General features: G+C 49.0%; 1 protein-coding gene across 2 annotated transcripts in view; it reads left to right on the top strand.

Moving 5' to 3' along the window:
- DAAM1 (dishevelled associated activator of morphogenesis 1) overlaps nt 1–14856 on the top strand; it is a 114037-nt gene that overhangs the window by 95618 nt on the left and 3563 nt on the right. For both annotated transcript variants that reach the window (XM_026849261.1, XM_026849260.1), the window contains 8 exons: nt 776–879; nt 6211–6295; nt 7081–7187; nt 8942–9030; nt 9223–9391; nt 10170–10277; nt 12396–12456; nt 13101–13232. In XM_026849261.1, the coding sequence (XP_026705062.1) occupies nt 776–879; nt 6211–6295; nt 7081–7187; nt 8942–9030; nt 9223–9391; nt 10170–10277; nt 12396–12456; nt 13101–13232 (855 nt within the window). The remainder of the gene's footprint in view (nt 1–775; nt 880–6210; nt 6296–7080; nt 7188–8941; nt 9031–9222; nt 9392–10169; nt 10278–12395; nt 12457–13100; nt 13233–14856) is intronic.

The raw sequence follows: 14856 nt of genomic DNA, 5'->3' as shown, positions 1-14856 counted from the left end.
CCAGGTTGTGTTCCTTCCAGGAGGATTGAATAGCTGGCTTTTAATTGATTAACCTTACTAAAACATGTGATATGGTAATTAAAACCAGGGGCAACATGAACCCCTTGGGCAATACTGCAAAATTGCTGTTATGCCCGTTTGCCCACAACCACCATTTGATATATTGCTACTTATTTGAAGGTAAAGTATTTAAGCTGCTTAGGAGATGTAGGTGTTTATGCCACACTGATTCCTGCTTTCAAATCCCTTATTTTGGGAAAATTAAACTGAAATTGCTGCAAATGCTTCATGTTGCATTTGCAAGTCTGGTAGCTTGCACTGGTTAGCTTGCTGGGGAGGACTGATGCGTGAAGGACAACTGCAGATGTTTGGAGCGGGGGTGAAGAACAAGAGTGATGCTGAGTGTGTGCAGCAGCCCGTAATGAAATATTTCATGCAAGGATTTAATGAAGTATCACAAATATGTATGCTAAGAAAGCCCAGCTTTATTTATTCAGCAGCGCCTGTGTGTTTGCAGATTTTTAAATCTTCCCTGTCTGAGAAAATATTTACATTTCTAACCAGTGGCTTCAAAGCCAGCTCTGGTTTATGAAATGACTTACTGTGTTTCAGTTACAGGCTATGGGTTTTACCCGTAACCCGTGGTGACACTCCTGATTAATGGGGACCCGCTGTGTATCGTGCTGCTATGTGCTGAGAGTACTAAATGTCTTTGCTTCTCCAAGGCTTTTCTCCAGGCTTTTCTTCTTTTTTTCTTTTCCTTATTTTTTTGTAGAAGGAAGATGCTATCAATGACACTTTGAGTTCCCGGCATAAAGTCAAGGAGCTTTCGGTCATAGACGGCCGGAGAGCTCAGAATTGCAATATCCTCCTCTCCAGGTACAGTTAATACCTTCTCACGCTCCAGGGAGTGGGGGGATGCTTGATACCCTGCCCTGGGCTGGGGTGTGCTCCTTATCCCCAAGGAGGTTTTAATGACAGGAGCCAGCGCGGGAGGAAAGCCAGTGACACCTGAACCCAGCTATAGCCTTACACCATTCGTGGCGGGGTGGCCCAGGGGGGAGATGTGCTTAACCGGGTTATGTGGCAATTCTGTGTCCCTGGAAAGCCCCAGAGGGGCTGGGGCACCAGGTGAGCCTTTACAGGGGGTGGGAGGGGGTTGGTTTCCCCTCTCATCTTCCTCGGCCTGGGTTTTGTTTGCTCCATGGTGGCAGTTGAAGAGGGTCTCTGTTAGGCTGGGGAAAGCACTGGGTATTGGCAGGATGCAGGGAGCAGCAGTGTAATTTGGCCAGGGCCTGCCTGCCTGTGCAGGTCTCCTGTGCCACATCTGGATTTCGGGAAAGGGACATCCCCCTCTTACAGCTGCCCAGCCCCACTGGATGGCAGCCTCCCGCATGCCCTTCCCCAGGCTGGCTCAGCACTGCTACCAGCAATTTAATCTGATTCCTGGCTAGCTGCCAAGAGGATAAAAAGGGCCTTTTTTGGCAAGGTAAACTACACCAGTAAGACTGACTCCTGAGAAAGGAGAAGCCAGGCTGTGGTGGTCTGAAAGGATGAACCATCAGTGTAACTACTTGAAAAAAAACCAAAGCAAACAGCAGTAGAAAATGCCACTTGTTTCTGACTCACCCAGAAAAAAAAAAAATCCTAACAGTAGTAAAATATAGCTCCATTCAGAAATATTTACTCTGCTGCTTGGAAGCACAGAAGCTTTTGTGCCACCTGGGACTGGCTGGGATGGAGCAGCATCACTGGCAGATTGGGCTTGCAGCCGCAGTGCCCAAATTCTGTGTTTTCCCGGACCGTGGGGCAGTGGAGCTGCTGCCTCATCTGGGCAGCCCGCCTGGTTTCCTTCCCTAGAAAGCATGCAGAGGCTGATGTCTGAAAAAATCCCCTCTGGTAGGGTAACTCACAGTCCCTGGTGATTCTTCACACTCTCCCGGAGGTGGTTTGCAGCCCCACAGGCAGCGGGAGCGATGAGTGCAGCGAGCCATGAGCTGTAGCGTTCAGCGGTAAAATTGCCGTGTTTATGGCTGTTTCTGCTCTGGGTTGCTTCTGGGGATTTTTGTACTTCCGAGCAGTCCAAATAAAAAGGATGACGATGAAAGCAGAGTTTAAAGCAGCCGGCAAGTGAATACATCTATGGCAGCCAGCTATTAGCAAGTAAAGCGATGGGATTCAGGGCACTGGCTAGGCTGTTACCCAGCGTACTTAGACTGAGTGTAATCAGAGTGGGTTTAGGTGTAATTCAGCCAGAGGTCTAAGTGTATAATTGAAAGTTAAGCACACAAATAGCCCCTTTCGGTGGGAAGGGGAGCTGCCCAAGCGCTGAACTTCAAAGTCATCTTCTATATCTTACTGAGTAAAGGTCTTAATTTCATCTCACCAGCAAACCTTTCTCGTCCAAGAAAGCGATGGCTGGAAATGGGTCGCCAGTAATTAATCCCACAAAAAGGGCAACGCAGAGGCTTCTGGCTGTCTGCCATCCCATTTGGGTTGTTTCCTAGGGAAGAAGCAGGATTAGACCTAGCCAGCAGGGTGGTCCCCAGGCCTCTCATACAGCTTTTCCTGGGCACATCCCGCAGCCCTGAGGGGACAGGTGGCTCTGGGGAAGCAGTGGCTTTTGCCACCCATGGCTTTGGAGATGCTTTGGGGTTCATCCCATGGTGCTCCCGGGGACGTGCAGGCAGAGGGCTCAGCTGGACAGGGCATTTCCCTAGCACTGCACAGCAGCAGCCAGATCTCTTCCTTCCCCTGTTTCTGCAAAGGACCATGATCAAGTTTCTCTCCCCAGAACCCTTTTAGGTGATTTATTCTTGATGCCAAGCAGCTAAAAGAATGAAGCCCAAGCATCCTGCGGTGGGCTCAGGTCAATCCCCTGCATCTCCAGCAGATTCCGTGTGACCTTGGGTAAATCCTTTCCTCTCTGCCTGTCCCAGTTGCCCATCCCTGATCAGACAGAGCAGCAGATCCTTGGTCCCGGTGTTGCAAAGGGCTCAGCTTAACGTGGTCTTGCAGGGTGACTCACTGCAGCCAGGCCGCTGCTCTCCTGCCTCGCTCATGCGGCCACCATGGGGATGAGCAGATTTTCACATGTGAAAGGACCTGGAAGCTTGGCCCCTGATTTAGCCCAGACATTTGTAAGCTCACCAGGCATTGTCTGGCTTGCAGCGTGGAAAGTTTACAGCCAGCGAGATAATTTATCTCTCTCTGTAGATTTATTTTTTTGCCTGTTTCCCTTGCTTTGGGAGAAATTACTGCACAGTGAGATCACTGGATTTTCCTCTGGCTTGTAATGCAGTACAAGAATATTTTTAACACTTGCTTTTTTCTTCTTTTTTTTTTTTTTGAGAATGGTTTGTTGATGTCAGCACCTTATCAGGTCTTCTTCCATGAACGCACCGTGTCCTTGCTTTTGCTGCCTGTGTACGTGTGTGTATTTTTAGTGCTGCGTTCTGCAAGATGAAAATCAAGCCCTTGCTCCATCGCTTTCTGCCTGTGTTGGCAGTGAATGGCTCGTTTGATTCCTCTCTCCAGCAAGGCGGCATGGAGCATTTTTCTTAAATGAATGTGGCTTTTCAAGAGGGCGCGTCCCTTTCCCGATGGAATTTATTTTTCCCCTTCACACTTATTACGTCCTCCGCGGGACCCTATAAAAGCCACGCAAAATAGCCCCGCGCTTGTCAGGCTGGCGAGCTGTCACTTCGCATCGACAGGCTGCTGGCTTTAAATCCCTGTGACAGCAAGTCCTATGACCCTGTTCCTCTCAGACGGCTCACGTTCAACAGCTGCTGCCAACAATGATAATTATTGTGGTTATAGATAAGCTTCTAGCTTTCACTGGCCCCTTTCCCATCAAATTGTCTGAGAAGCTGTTTTCTTCTGGCGCCCCGCACTTGCTCTCTCTGATACCAGGACAGGCTCTTGTTCTTGGCACTGGGTTCTGATGATTCCTGAGAAAAGTTTTTTCAGCCTCTTTTTTTTTTTTTTTTTTCCTTAATATATTCTATTATTGACTGTGCTTTTAATGAGAAGGGCTTACAAAAGTCACACTCATCTTTCACCACCTTCCTGGAGATAATCACTGTGGAAAGTGTGCACTTTAGGTGTTCGCTTTGGCTTTGGATGGGAGGTAGCTGCGTACCCACCCCCTTCTCCCATGAACATTTTTGCCTCCCAGGGATCCTCCAAATGTCCAAACCCAGCCAATGTCTGTTTTTCACTGAGGCAGCAGGGACTGATGTGACATTTGTTGGTGGTCTGATCTCTTGTGTCACTGCTTGGGTGTAAGGAGTCCTCCTGCAGCTTCATATCCCACCTCAGGTCGTGTCCATCCCAGCCACTGCCCTCGTACAGGACAGGTAGGGTGTCCCCAGAACATGGTTGCTCGTCACTACAAGCATCAGAGCGGGTATTTTCCATGAATCCTGGGTTTGCTCCTTGTGAGGTAAACCTAGCAATTGTCTTGGCTGCTGCTCAGTGCAACCTTTGTGCTTCCTCCCCTGGCTGAGGTGAGACTTTAACTCCTCATTTAACAAACTCTCTTGGGAGCTTCCTCGAGCAGGAGGTGAGAGAGGACTGGGTATGGGATGAGAAACATGAGCTCATAAGGAACAAATATTTACTTGCCAGGTCTGTAAGATCCACCAGCCTTGATAAAGTTAATCGTTCACTTCAGGTCTTGAGCAAAAGATTTCAAGCTAAACCAGGCTCTTGCTACCCTGGTCTTGGAGACCAGCACCTTTCCTGCTTCAGCTTCATCTTCCAAAAACCAGCTCTACAGTTTCAGTCTGCTCCCTGAAGAGGTGCCAGGATGAAAAATACCCTTCTCATTTAATTACTTGGAGTGATCAAGTCAGCTCCTGATCTTCTTTATGATCTGCTGATCAGGTTGACACAAGGTCTCACATCCCACCAGTGGATATGTTTCTGGTTTCAACTCATTCCTTTGAGCCACATCCAATTTTTCAGCATCCCTTGGCAGCACTGATCAGCAAGACCAGGGTGATGGGATTCCTTAAAGCCCACAAGCTCTTTTCAACTATGTGACTTTTTCCTGCATGCAAGAACAGGGGATTTTTTTTTTTTTAACCTGTATCTATTGCAGTGGCTTTAACCATCGGTGGAAGCTGGGCAAGGGATAGGGTATTGGCAGTCAGAGTTTCAGAAGTTTCTGGGCTTTCCCTCTTTTGCATCTAGATTATTTTATCAATCACAATGCAAAAACATGAAAAAAAGTATGTGTGGTTTTTCAATCAAAGTTGTTGCAGGGAGCAGTCAAAGGGAGTGCTGCAAATGTTTTAAACTGTAATTAATGGCTGCTCTAGGCCAGGAAGAGCTGAGAGCGTCTGTCTATCTTTCTTTTGTCTCAGCTTGGTGAAGGCTGCTGGGGTTAGACCAGCCCGTTGTTGCTTGCTGTGATACAATGGTCTGTGTTTTTAAAAATCTCCAATTTGAGGCTACATCTTCAGTTCCTGTTAGGCAAAGTAGAGGATGAAAAAGGTATAAGGGGATCTGGTTTCCAACTCGTTACGCTTCAAAGCCCACTGAATCTCCACCCCTCCAAAAAGAGGACTTGATAGGTTTCCTGCATCCATTTCCCCAAATGTTGGATTTCTTTCTCTTTCTTTCTCGAGGGAGACTCCAACCAAAGGCAGCTGGAAGAGGTGGAGGAGGCAACATTCAAATCCAAGAAAAGCAGCAGAAATTGGCCAAATTTTCCTTAGGGCTTGTGGCGATGGGCTCAGGAGCAGTGCTGTGCTGTGCCCCTGAGCCCAGGCTGGGCTGTGCTGCTGATGGGGAGCATGACCCCCCCCAGCCCCATGGCCCTCGGGGGTGGTGGCACTGCAGGAGCAGCATTGCTACAGGCAAGAGCTACATATAAAAGTTACATACTTTTAATACATGTATAATAAACTACCTACAATACTCATATAAAATACTGTAAAATAGGGGACAGGGAATTGGCCGGTGAGGTTTGACCTGCCGTTCACAGCGGGGCCAGGACTGTTCTGCGCTGTGCCTTGGCAGAGCACGGTCCTACCACGTTTCTCACATGTCCTTCTTCATAACACGCTGTATAGTGTTATTTGTGATGCTGCTGCTGGCTGGGAGTTAAGCTGTTCGTGTTCATGGGTGTGTAAGGAAATGCTCCTGAAACTTGGCCGATTGCTGGGCTGGGAATAACTCTCCTTCCCCTCCACCTCCCAGGCTGAAACTCTCAAATGAGGAGATCAAACGAGCAATTTTGACGATGGACGAGCAGGAGGACCTCCCTAAAGACATGCTGGAGCAGGTGGGCAATGTGTCTCGCACTCCTCCATGGTTGTCTCATGCTGAGACCACACTGTGCAAGGTGCTTGGGACCAAACCACAGCTTAAAGGAATGCGTTGGGGCCCAAATTATTTACCAACTGCATGTTGAAAAACCACCCAAGTGGGATGGAGCAGAAGGAAAGCAGCTTAGTTGTAGCACTGGTGCTGGGAGCAGCATGGCCTCCACATGCCATGTCTGTACCTGGGTCTGCCCTGGGACCCCAAGACTGAGCCAGTTGCCCATTTTATGGCTGTGGCTTAAAGTTCGTGCTTGGTGGGTGTTCACTTTTGAAAGCTTATTCAGCATTCGTGCAGTCCTCAAAAAGGGAATCCCATATTTGACCCCCTCTGAATTCCTTTGGAAGCTTATGATTCACCTGTCCTTAAAGTGGAGCTGGTAATTGCGCTTTCAGCAGACATGGGAGGATTCATTGCACAAAATTTCCATCTGCAAATAGGTAAGAGTTGCAGCAAATGAGAGTCCCTGACACCTCCTCTGGCAGAGCTGATGTTGAAACCTCCTTGGAGCAGATGTATTACATCTGTTGTAAAACCAGAGTGATGGCAGGGCAGAAGCAAGAGACACTAATGTGATGGATTAATGGGAGGAAGGTCACAGGGCCAGCGATAATACCTATTTCACAGGTGCCTTGGGGTCACTGTACATGCCAAAAAGGTAGTAGATTTAATCAAGTAAATCACCATTTTGCTCCTGAAAAACAGTGCATGGACCTCATGTCCACCAGTGTGCTTTCCCTTGTTTAGCTCCTGAAGTTTGTTCCTGAAAAGGGTGACATTGACCTGCTGGAAGAGCATAAGCACGAGCTGGACCGCATGGCCAAGGCTGACCGGTTCCTCTTTGAAATGAGCAGGTTGGTGGCCCAGGGAACACATGTTTTGGCCAGTGGCTGCACAGGCTGGTTGTGAGGTGGCTGTTTCATGGAGCCTGGTTGGGAAATAAGCCCTGCTGACTGTTTTTCACATCAAGAAATGAGTGGGCTAGATGGACAGGAGGGCAAGCAAGGTACTCCCATCCATAAGGATTGCTCGTGATGCTGTGCTCGAAAATCAAGGTTGCACATCTCAGACAGGCAGCAGCTGGACAGAGCAGGGGGGAGAGATGGGGAGATGGATCCTCAGCAGAGAGGTGTTGGCTTCCCAGGTCATGTCCCAACACATTGCCCCTCTCATTTAGGAGAGAAAAGCTCAGTCTGGCACAACTCTGTAAAAGACTGCATCATCTGCATCATGGCCCAGGTGGGAAGTACTCTTTCAATGATAACAACACTGTAGCAGTGCTCCTTTTCCCTTCACAAGAACATATCCTAGTGAATACTCAAGACTGATATATGTAAATTTTGCCCTGCTGTACAGATGAGTCCCACTCCTCACCTCAGGAATGACTCATCCCCGAGACTCCTGAGAATATATGAGACGGAAAGGAAATGTCATTTCTTCCTGCTCTTGGTAGCAATCATTTAAGCCTTAGAAGTCTTCAGGGATGAATAACCTTATCTTTTGCATGCATATCCTCTAGAGATGTTGGTTTAAAATCTTGAAGCTCCTTATTTAAATCCAACTGTGTATTGAGCTCTTTCAGTTTCTTAGCTGAACTTCAAGCACATCATTGTTTGCAAAATCAATGAATTTTACAATCTGAGGTAGTACTGGGAAATCAAAAGTAGAAGTGCTCCTGTCCTCCCGGAGAAATGTGCTGATGAACACCAGGGCAATGCACCGTGTAGTTGCTGAATGTTGAAGACAGGCAGGATGGAGCTGTGAAGTTCAGACCTGAGCCCGAGGGGCTGGAAGATGACAGAATTAGCTTCCCTGTCGCAGGTCACCTTTCTTCTTCACAGCCTCTTTCCCAAGTATTTCTCCCATGCTGCCTTCTTTTGGAAAGCACAACATGCCAATGCAAATATTTTCCTTGATTTCTGGCACGGCTTTTTAATTTGCCTTGTGGTCTGTAACGGAGTGTGATGTCTTTGTCACCTCTGATTAGTACAATGACAGTGCAGCCCATGGCCTTGTCTGTGAGCATGTCTCCCATGCGTCCTTGGTCCAAATGACTCAAATCAGACTGCCATTTGCGTACAAGTGAGATCTTGTTTAACCTAAATACAGCTGACGTGAGTAGAGCAGTCCCTAACTTGCCCAGGAAAGAGCTGGATTGGACTGTGTTGGTGGCTTTCCAGCCCAGGCCATCATTTTGAGGACCTGAAGGTTCAGTTTCATTAGCACTATTAGTTGGTGTGCCTGTGTTCAGCTGCAGTTCGTCACAAAGCCATTGGGACCCCAGACCTCACGAGCATCTTTGCTAAGGAGTGGTTGTAAAAAGAGCTGTTTGTTCCTAGCACTAGGATGTAAAAATGCACTTGTTGAACCTGCTGAGTTAAGGATAGGCTGAAGCATGTGCTTAAGAACCCACCTGGATCCACCCCAGGACAGCTGCAGCTTCAGTTATCATTTTTTTCCCATACCAGCATAGTTTCAGGGAGAAATGCAGTCATTAATTTTTAATCGCCATGGCTCAAGCATGCTTTATAAGCACAGCTGTGAGCAACTGAGTTCTGCCTGGAATAAGCAAAGCTCAAACTGCACTTTTTTTTTTTTTTTTTTCCAGGATAAACCATTATCAGCAAAGGCTGCAGTCCCTCTACTTCAAGAAGAAGTTTGCAGAGAGAGTTGCAGAAGTCAAACCCAAGGTGGAAGGCAAGTGACCAGACCTGTTAAGGGAAAGAGCTTTGTAGGGCAAGCCTGGTCTGCATGGAGGTTGCAGTGATACCGGGGAAGGGAGGGACATAGTGGTCACTCTTTGTCCGTGGGGGCGCTGAAGGGGCTGCTGGAAGGGGACGGGTGTGCTGTTGTGGCAGGGGGTAATGTCCCACACCTCTCTGCTTTCAGCCATCCGCGCTGGCTCCAAGGCAGTGCTGCAGAGCAGCAGCCTCCAGCAGCTGCTGGAGGTGGTCCTGGCCTTCGGGAACTACATGAACAAGGGCCAGAGGGGCAACGCCTTTGGGTTTAAGATCTCCAGCCTCAACAAGATCGCGGACACCAAGTCCAGCATTGACAAGTGAGCAGCTCCTGCCCTCATCCTCGGTAGCATCTGCAGAACCCGGGGATGTTGGGGGAACGGAGGGGCCGTTAGTGTTGTCTCTGGGACATGGGTAGGTGGGAGCAGTCCCCTCCCTTCTGCTGTCCCATCTGGCACATCCGATGATGCAAGCATCCATTTATTGAGCAGGACAGATTTTGAGGGAATCCAAGCTGCAGATCAGCACAGGGATTGAAGGGGGCTTTCCCTCCTGGGCTGGCTAAATGGCAGCCAAGACTGATTAGGAGGATCATCCTCCAAATGCTTTTTTTCACCCTTTGAGAAGCCAAGAGCCATCATGCTGTGGTGCAGTGGACCAGAGGAGGGATCCCAGGGGCATGGAGGAGCATCTCCATGGGAACACCCTCTGCAGCCCCCCCAAGCTACCACAGCCATCTCCTGGTTCACTCTCACCCTCCGAGCTCTGTGCACAGAACGAGAGGAGCTGGGACAGGTCTCAAACCTGCCAGGTCTCATCCATCAGTAAAGACCGTGGAGGACAGGAGCAGTGATGCTCAAGTCACCTCCCCAGGGTCCCTCCTGTGGAGGGCCCTTGCTTGCAGGGACCAGGCTGCTCTGCACTGTGGCTGTGTGTGGGACAGACCCATCCCATGTCCCCAGACAGGCAGCGAGCAGCATCTTTGCAGAAATTCCAAAATAGTTCCATCACCAGGGTTAGGATTTAACCAGGGTTTTCAACCAAGTTCTTGGCTCCCCATGGTGCCACCATGCTGACCTCGCTGCTCCTTTCTCCTAGGAACATCACCCTTCTGCACTATCTCATCACTATCGTTGAAAAGAAATATCCCAAAGTCCTCCGCCTGCACGAGGAGCTGCGAGACATCCCGCAGGCAGCCAAAGTCAAGTAAGCAGGGATTTAGGTGGCACTTAGGGAGCGCCGGGAGCATTTCCCCCCTCGTTTCAGCCTGCCTTTCTGTGTCGCTCTCCCCTGCTCACGCTCCCAGTTGGATCCCGGCCACTGGGCTGGGCCCTGTGCTGTGGCCACACTGGCCCAGGAGCAGCCCGGGACACAGAAGGAAACATCACCTGGTGAATTTAAATCTCAGCCCTTGCAGTAAAGGGTTGCGAGCCTCCGAGCCTCCTACTGCGAGGGAGGAGAGCTGCTTGGAGTAGTCGTTTCCTGTTGTTATCTCACCACAGAAGCATTTAATTAATTTCTAATGGTACGTTTAATAATCCGGGAGGAAGCGGTTGTGGTGTGGCTGCAGACAAAGGGCAGCTGTTTATCTGTGTGTGGTGGGGAGGCTTTGCCTGCAGCATGGGCAGGACCGGGCAGCAGTGTGAGGGGCTCTAACCTGCCTCTGGGTCCTGCCAGGCCCTTGTTTTGCCACCAACATGGAGCTTCTGGTATCTGCAACGAGCTTTTAAGCCTTGCCTGCCTCCCAGTGACCTGTTTGGAGCAGGCTGCTGCTATCTCTCTGCCAGCAGAGGCCCCATTCAGCAAAGCCCTTAAACACACGCTGAACTTTTAAGTGCAGAAGAAATCTGCTATTGCTCTGCAAAGCCCTCAAGTATGTGCTGAAGTCCTTCTGAAATCAATGAGGCTCTGTTTCGGTTTTAAAGTTCAGCAGCAGCTTACAGGCTTTCCTGCTTTGGGGACCTGAGCAGCAAAGATCACACGTTTCTGCCGTCAGCACGCGTTCGTGTTAGCCATGGACATGAAATTTCACCTTTTTAGAGAGGGGATGGCAAATATGCACGGAGTTTATAGCAGCTCGAGGGTCTTTCAAGTTTTAAAGTGCTCTCGTAGCACTAGTGGCTTCCCCATGGAAGATCTGTAATGTGCAAAGCAAGCATCCTTGCATTTAAAATGTAAAATAATTATCAGCCACAGGGATTAAACAAAGGGACAGGATACATCTTGATGTGCAAGGAGGAGTGTGTGATGGCTGCACTCGTAGGCATCAACTGAGAATGTGGTTGAGCAGGACATGCTCCTCACCAGTGGAGGCTCGGGCTTTCTCATGCTCATGGATCTGCAGCTGTTGTACAGATACACGTATGGGAAAGAAAACGTCTGCACAGAGGGTTTTTTCCCCCCCTAAACTTTATCATTTTGCTCTAAACTGGACACTGTATGTAATACTTGGGTTTGGTCCAATCTAGAGTGAAACCAAAAAGTTTCTAAACCTCTGGAAAACCCTAAATTCCCCCCCAGCCCTGCAGCTGTGAAGCAAAATTTCTGCCTCTGTCAATCCCCCCGCTAGTAATGAACTGCTGGAGCACAGGGCTCCCAAAACTGCTTTTTCCCAGACTAAACCTGCCAGGAATGCTTGCCCCATGACCCAACGTCAGTGTTTCCAGGGACCCCAGCCCTAGGACAGACACCCCTGGAAAGACGTCAAGCTTGTGGTCATCGAGTCTTTGTGAGAAATCTTCCCTTCAGATACAGTGGTAGAAACCCATAAGCACTTGAACTGGGGGCGTGAGCCTTGGGTAAACAAAGTCAGTGCCAGACATGATGATTTATTTTTATTTTTCTATATTTCGGTTATCTCCCTTTATGAAAGCCTCACTGCTAGGAAGGATGCTTTACGTGGCATTCACCTAACCATGGTACCCTGAAAAACTGCCCACTGTGCACTGAGACAAGCCTATCTTCTGCTGGCCCTTGAGAGAGGAAGAGAAATCTGTGCCCAGCAAAGCCCTCTCCTGAGCTGTTGTTTTCCTTGGAGAGGTCTGGAGGCTGCTGAACTTGCTAAGCATGCACAGTCCCCTTAATTAAAAATACAGAAAAGTGCTTTGCTTTGAAACAACCAACTGCAGCCACCTTGAGATAGGCAGCTGTCCTAGCTTAGAGGCTGTCAGCCCAATTTGCTGCTTGAGACACGCTGCTCTGCAAACAGGAGGCAATATGTGCAGCACTGGGGTCTTTTCAGTGGAAAAACATGGTAAAGTTGGTCAGAGAGCTGTAGAATTTACTGGGAAAGGCTGAAAATTAACATCCTGCCATTTCCAACAGCATGACCGAGCTGGAGAAAGAAATAAACACTCTGAGGACCGGCCTGAGAGCAGTGGAGAATGTAAGTATTATTTAAATCAAATACAGTCCAGCCTGGCTCCAAGCACCACGGCATCCCTCCTTAGAGAGTCAGGCAAGGGAGCTCCCAGTGAAGCTGCTTTTATCTCACATCCTGGAGATTTGTTTGTCCTTCCTTCCTGCCCTGCATGTGCGCCTGTCCTCTTAGGGCTGTTTTGGCACCAAAGTTAATGTGTGTGGTTAGGCACGTGCATGGTTTATATCTAACACACCAAGGGAGGCTGAGTAAGCCTAGTGATGATGCCCGTGGAGGACCTGTGATGTGCCGAGGAGTCTCTCTTTGGCTGTAAAACCACAGAGGGCTGGGGCTCAGGCTGGGGAGCACTCTGCAGCCTGGCTGGAGTAGTGATGAAATGGTGGAAGTATCCCAAAGGACTCACCGTCTTGCTAAATTATGCTGCTTCCACCATCTCTCCTGCAGGATTTGGCCGTAAAAGCACACTGCAGGCATGACATTGTAAAAGGGGGCAATCCATGGTCTCACGCGTGGCAGGAGGGAGCAGCAGTGGTGGTGCAGCCACTACCTGTGGCACTGATGCAGGCACACTCCCAATGGCACTACCAGAGACTGATGGTATGTGTATCCCTCGTCAGCCAGGGCCTGACTAGATTTTTTTTTCTTCAAAGGAGCTGGACTTCCAGAAGTCTCAGGTTCAGCAAACAGGCGACAAGTTTGTGTCTGTGGTCAGCCAGTTCGTCACATTAGCCAGCTTCAGCTTCTCAGATGTTGAAGATCTTCTAATGGAAGCAAAAGAGCTGGTAAGGTCACCAACATCCTTGAGTTCTTGGGTAGCGTTACAGCCTTTCCTCCAGCCAACAGGGGAGGGATGGTCCTGGCCTTCCCAGAGGACATGCTGTGTGTTAACATCTCGGATAGCTCCCCGATGAGAGCATGTGTGTCCTGCTGAGACCCTGACATGAGACATGGTCTGTTTGGAGTGATTAGGTGGGTACATCCCTGTCTGTCCCCAGGGCCTTTTACCTGCTCCACAACCCAACATGCCAGGGGATCACAGGTCAGGCCAGAGGACTGCTTCTGGGATGCAAGATGTGCTGTAGAAAGCTATGAGATACGTGTCTATCTTTTGGAAGTGCAAGGCAGGGATTAGCCATGGGAGAGTTGTGTCCATGAGGAGAAGAGATGATAGGTCATTTGTGAGGATCTGAGTTTTGGTAAAGAGCTTTCACTCAAGCCTAGAGGGCTTGCTTTGCTTTCTGTGTCTTAAAATCGAAATATCCCAGTGTTGGTGACTTTAGAGTTAGAAGTGTGGCAGCTGGGGCATCATGGCCAATGAAAGCTGAAGGTGGCAAGGAAGCAGGCAGTTCTGTCTGGTGCTAATGGAAGAGGAGTTAAAAATGCAACCAGGTCTTCAGTCTGGACATGAGGTCACCCAGATGCTGATATCTGAGACAACCCAGGCTGCTCAAGTGACCCCACTTCTGCAGAGCAGTGTAATACCTGATGTGTAACTTTAGTCTGAGACCTACCCAGCTCTTCCCTCCAGAGAAGAGGAATTGGACCTCAGTGACATGAACTGAGGCCAACTTCAGACCTGGTTAGAGAAGCTACTTAAAAGGTTCTCCTTCCCCAGAGTAATGCCTTGGTGAGTGCTTTGCAGCTACATGCAACGACCTCTTGCCATGTTGTCCTTTTCTCCCTACCAGGCTGGTTTAAATCACTGCAGAGGTGTGGCTGTTGGCTGACATCTGTGATCCTCAAGTACCTTTTGCTTCCCCTCTTTCAGCAAATGGACACAGAGCTGGTTTCCATTTCCTCCAAGAACAGTCCTCCAGTATCTCCTCCTTGGCCTGGTCTTCATCTTGATTGAAGTGGCAAGGAGTTAGTCCAGCAGAGGCCATTTTAGAGGTCCTATCCTTGTCCACAGCATGAGCTACCTCTCCAAAGACAGAGGTTACCAAGTATCACCACCTCCTCTCCCTGGTTGTACCAGTGTCCAGTTGGCACTGTCCTCCAGACTGTCCATCCATGCTTGGGCGTTATGATTGACCATTGCCTTCCTGAGGCCATGGCTAGCCCAGGCCGCTCTTTTAAACTGTTGATGGTAACCTGCCAGATCTTTCCTGCAGTGAGTTAGGACTGTGGAGATGCTGAAAAATGATCTGCAGACTGTATCATCTTCTGCTGACTTGACTGGATCTGGAGGAAAAGGTCTGGTTGTGGTCCCCAGTGCCCATCAAAGTCCACTCTGAAGCAATGTGCAGTTGTTCCCATGGTTATTGCATAGGATGGGCTGTGCAAAGTGCACCAGCTCTTCACTTTTTAAACATATGTCCAATTTCAAATTGTGTTACTTTCTCTTAGGAAAATGAAACATCACTGTTTTATAAACTTTATATCCGGCGAGGATAATATTTTCAGCCT

Source organism: Athene cunicularia (assembly GCF_003259725.1).
Source record: "Athene cunicularia isolate RWA chromosome 5 unlocalized genomic scaffold, athCun1 chr5_part1, whole genome shotgun sequence".
NCBI classification, from domain to species: Eukaryota; Metazoa; Chordata; class Aves; order Strigiformes; family Strigidae; genus Athene; species Athene cunicularia.
Note: the sequence above shows the minus strand (reverse complement) of the source record. Positions and strands in the feature narration are given on the sequence as shown.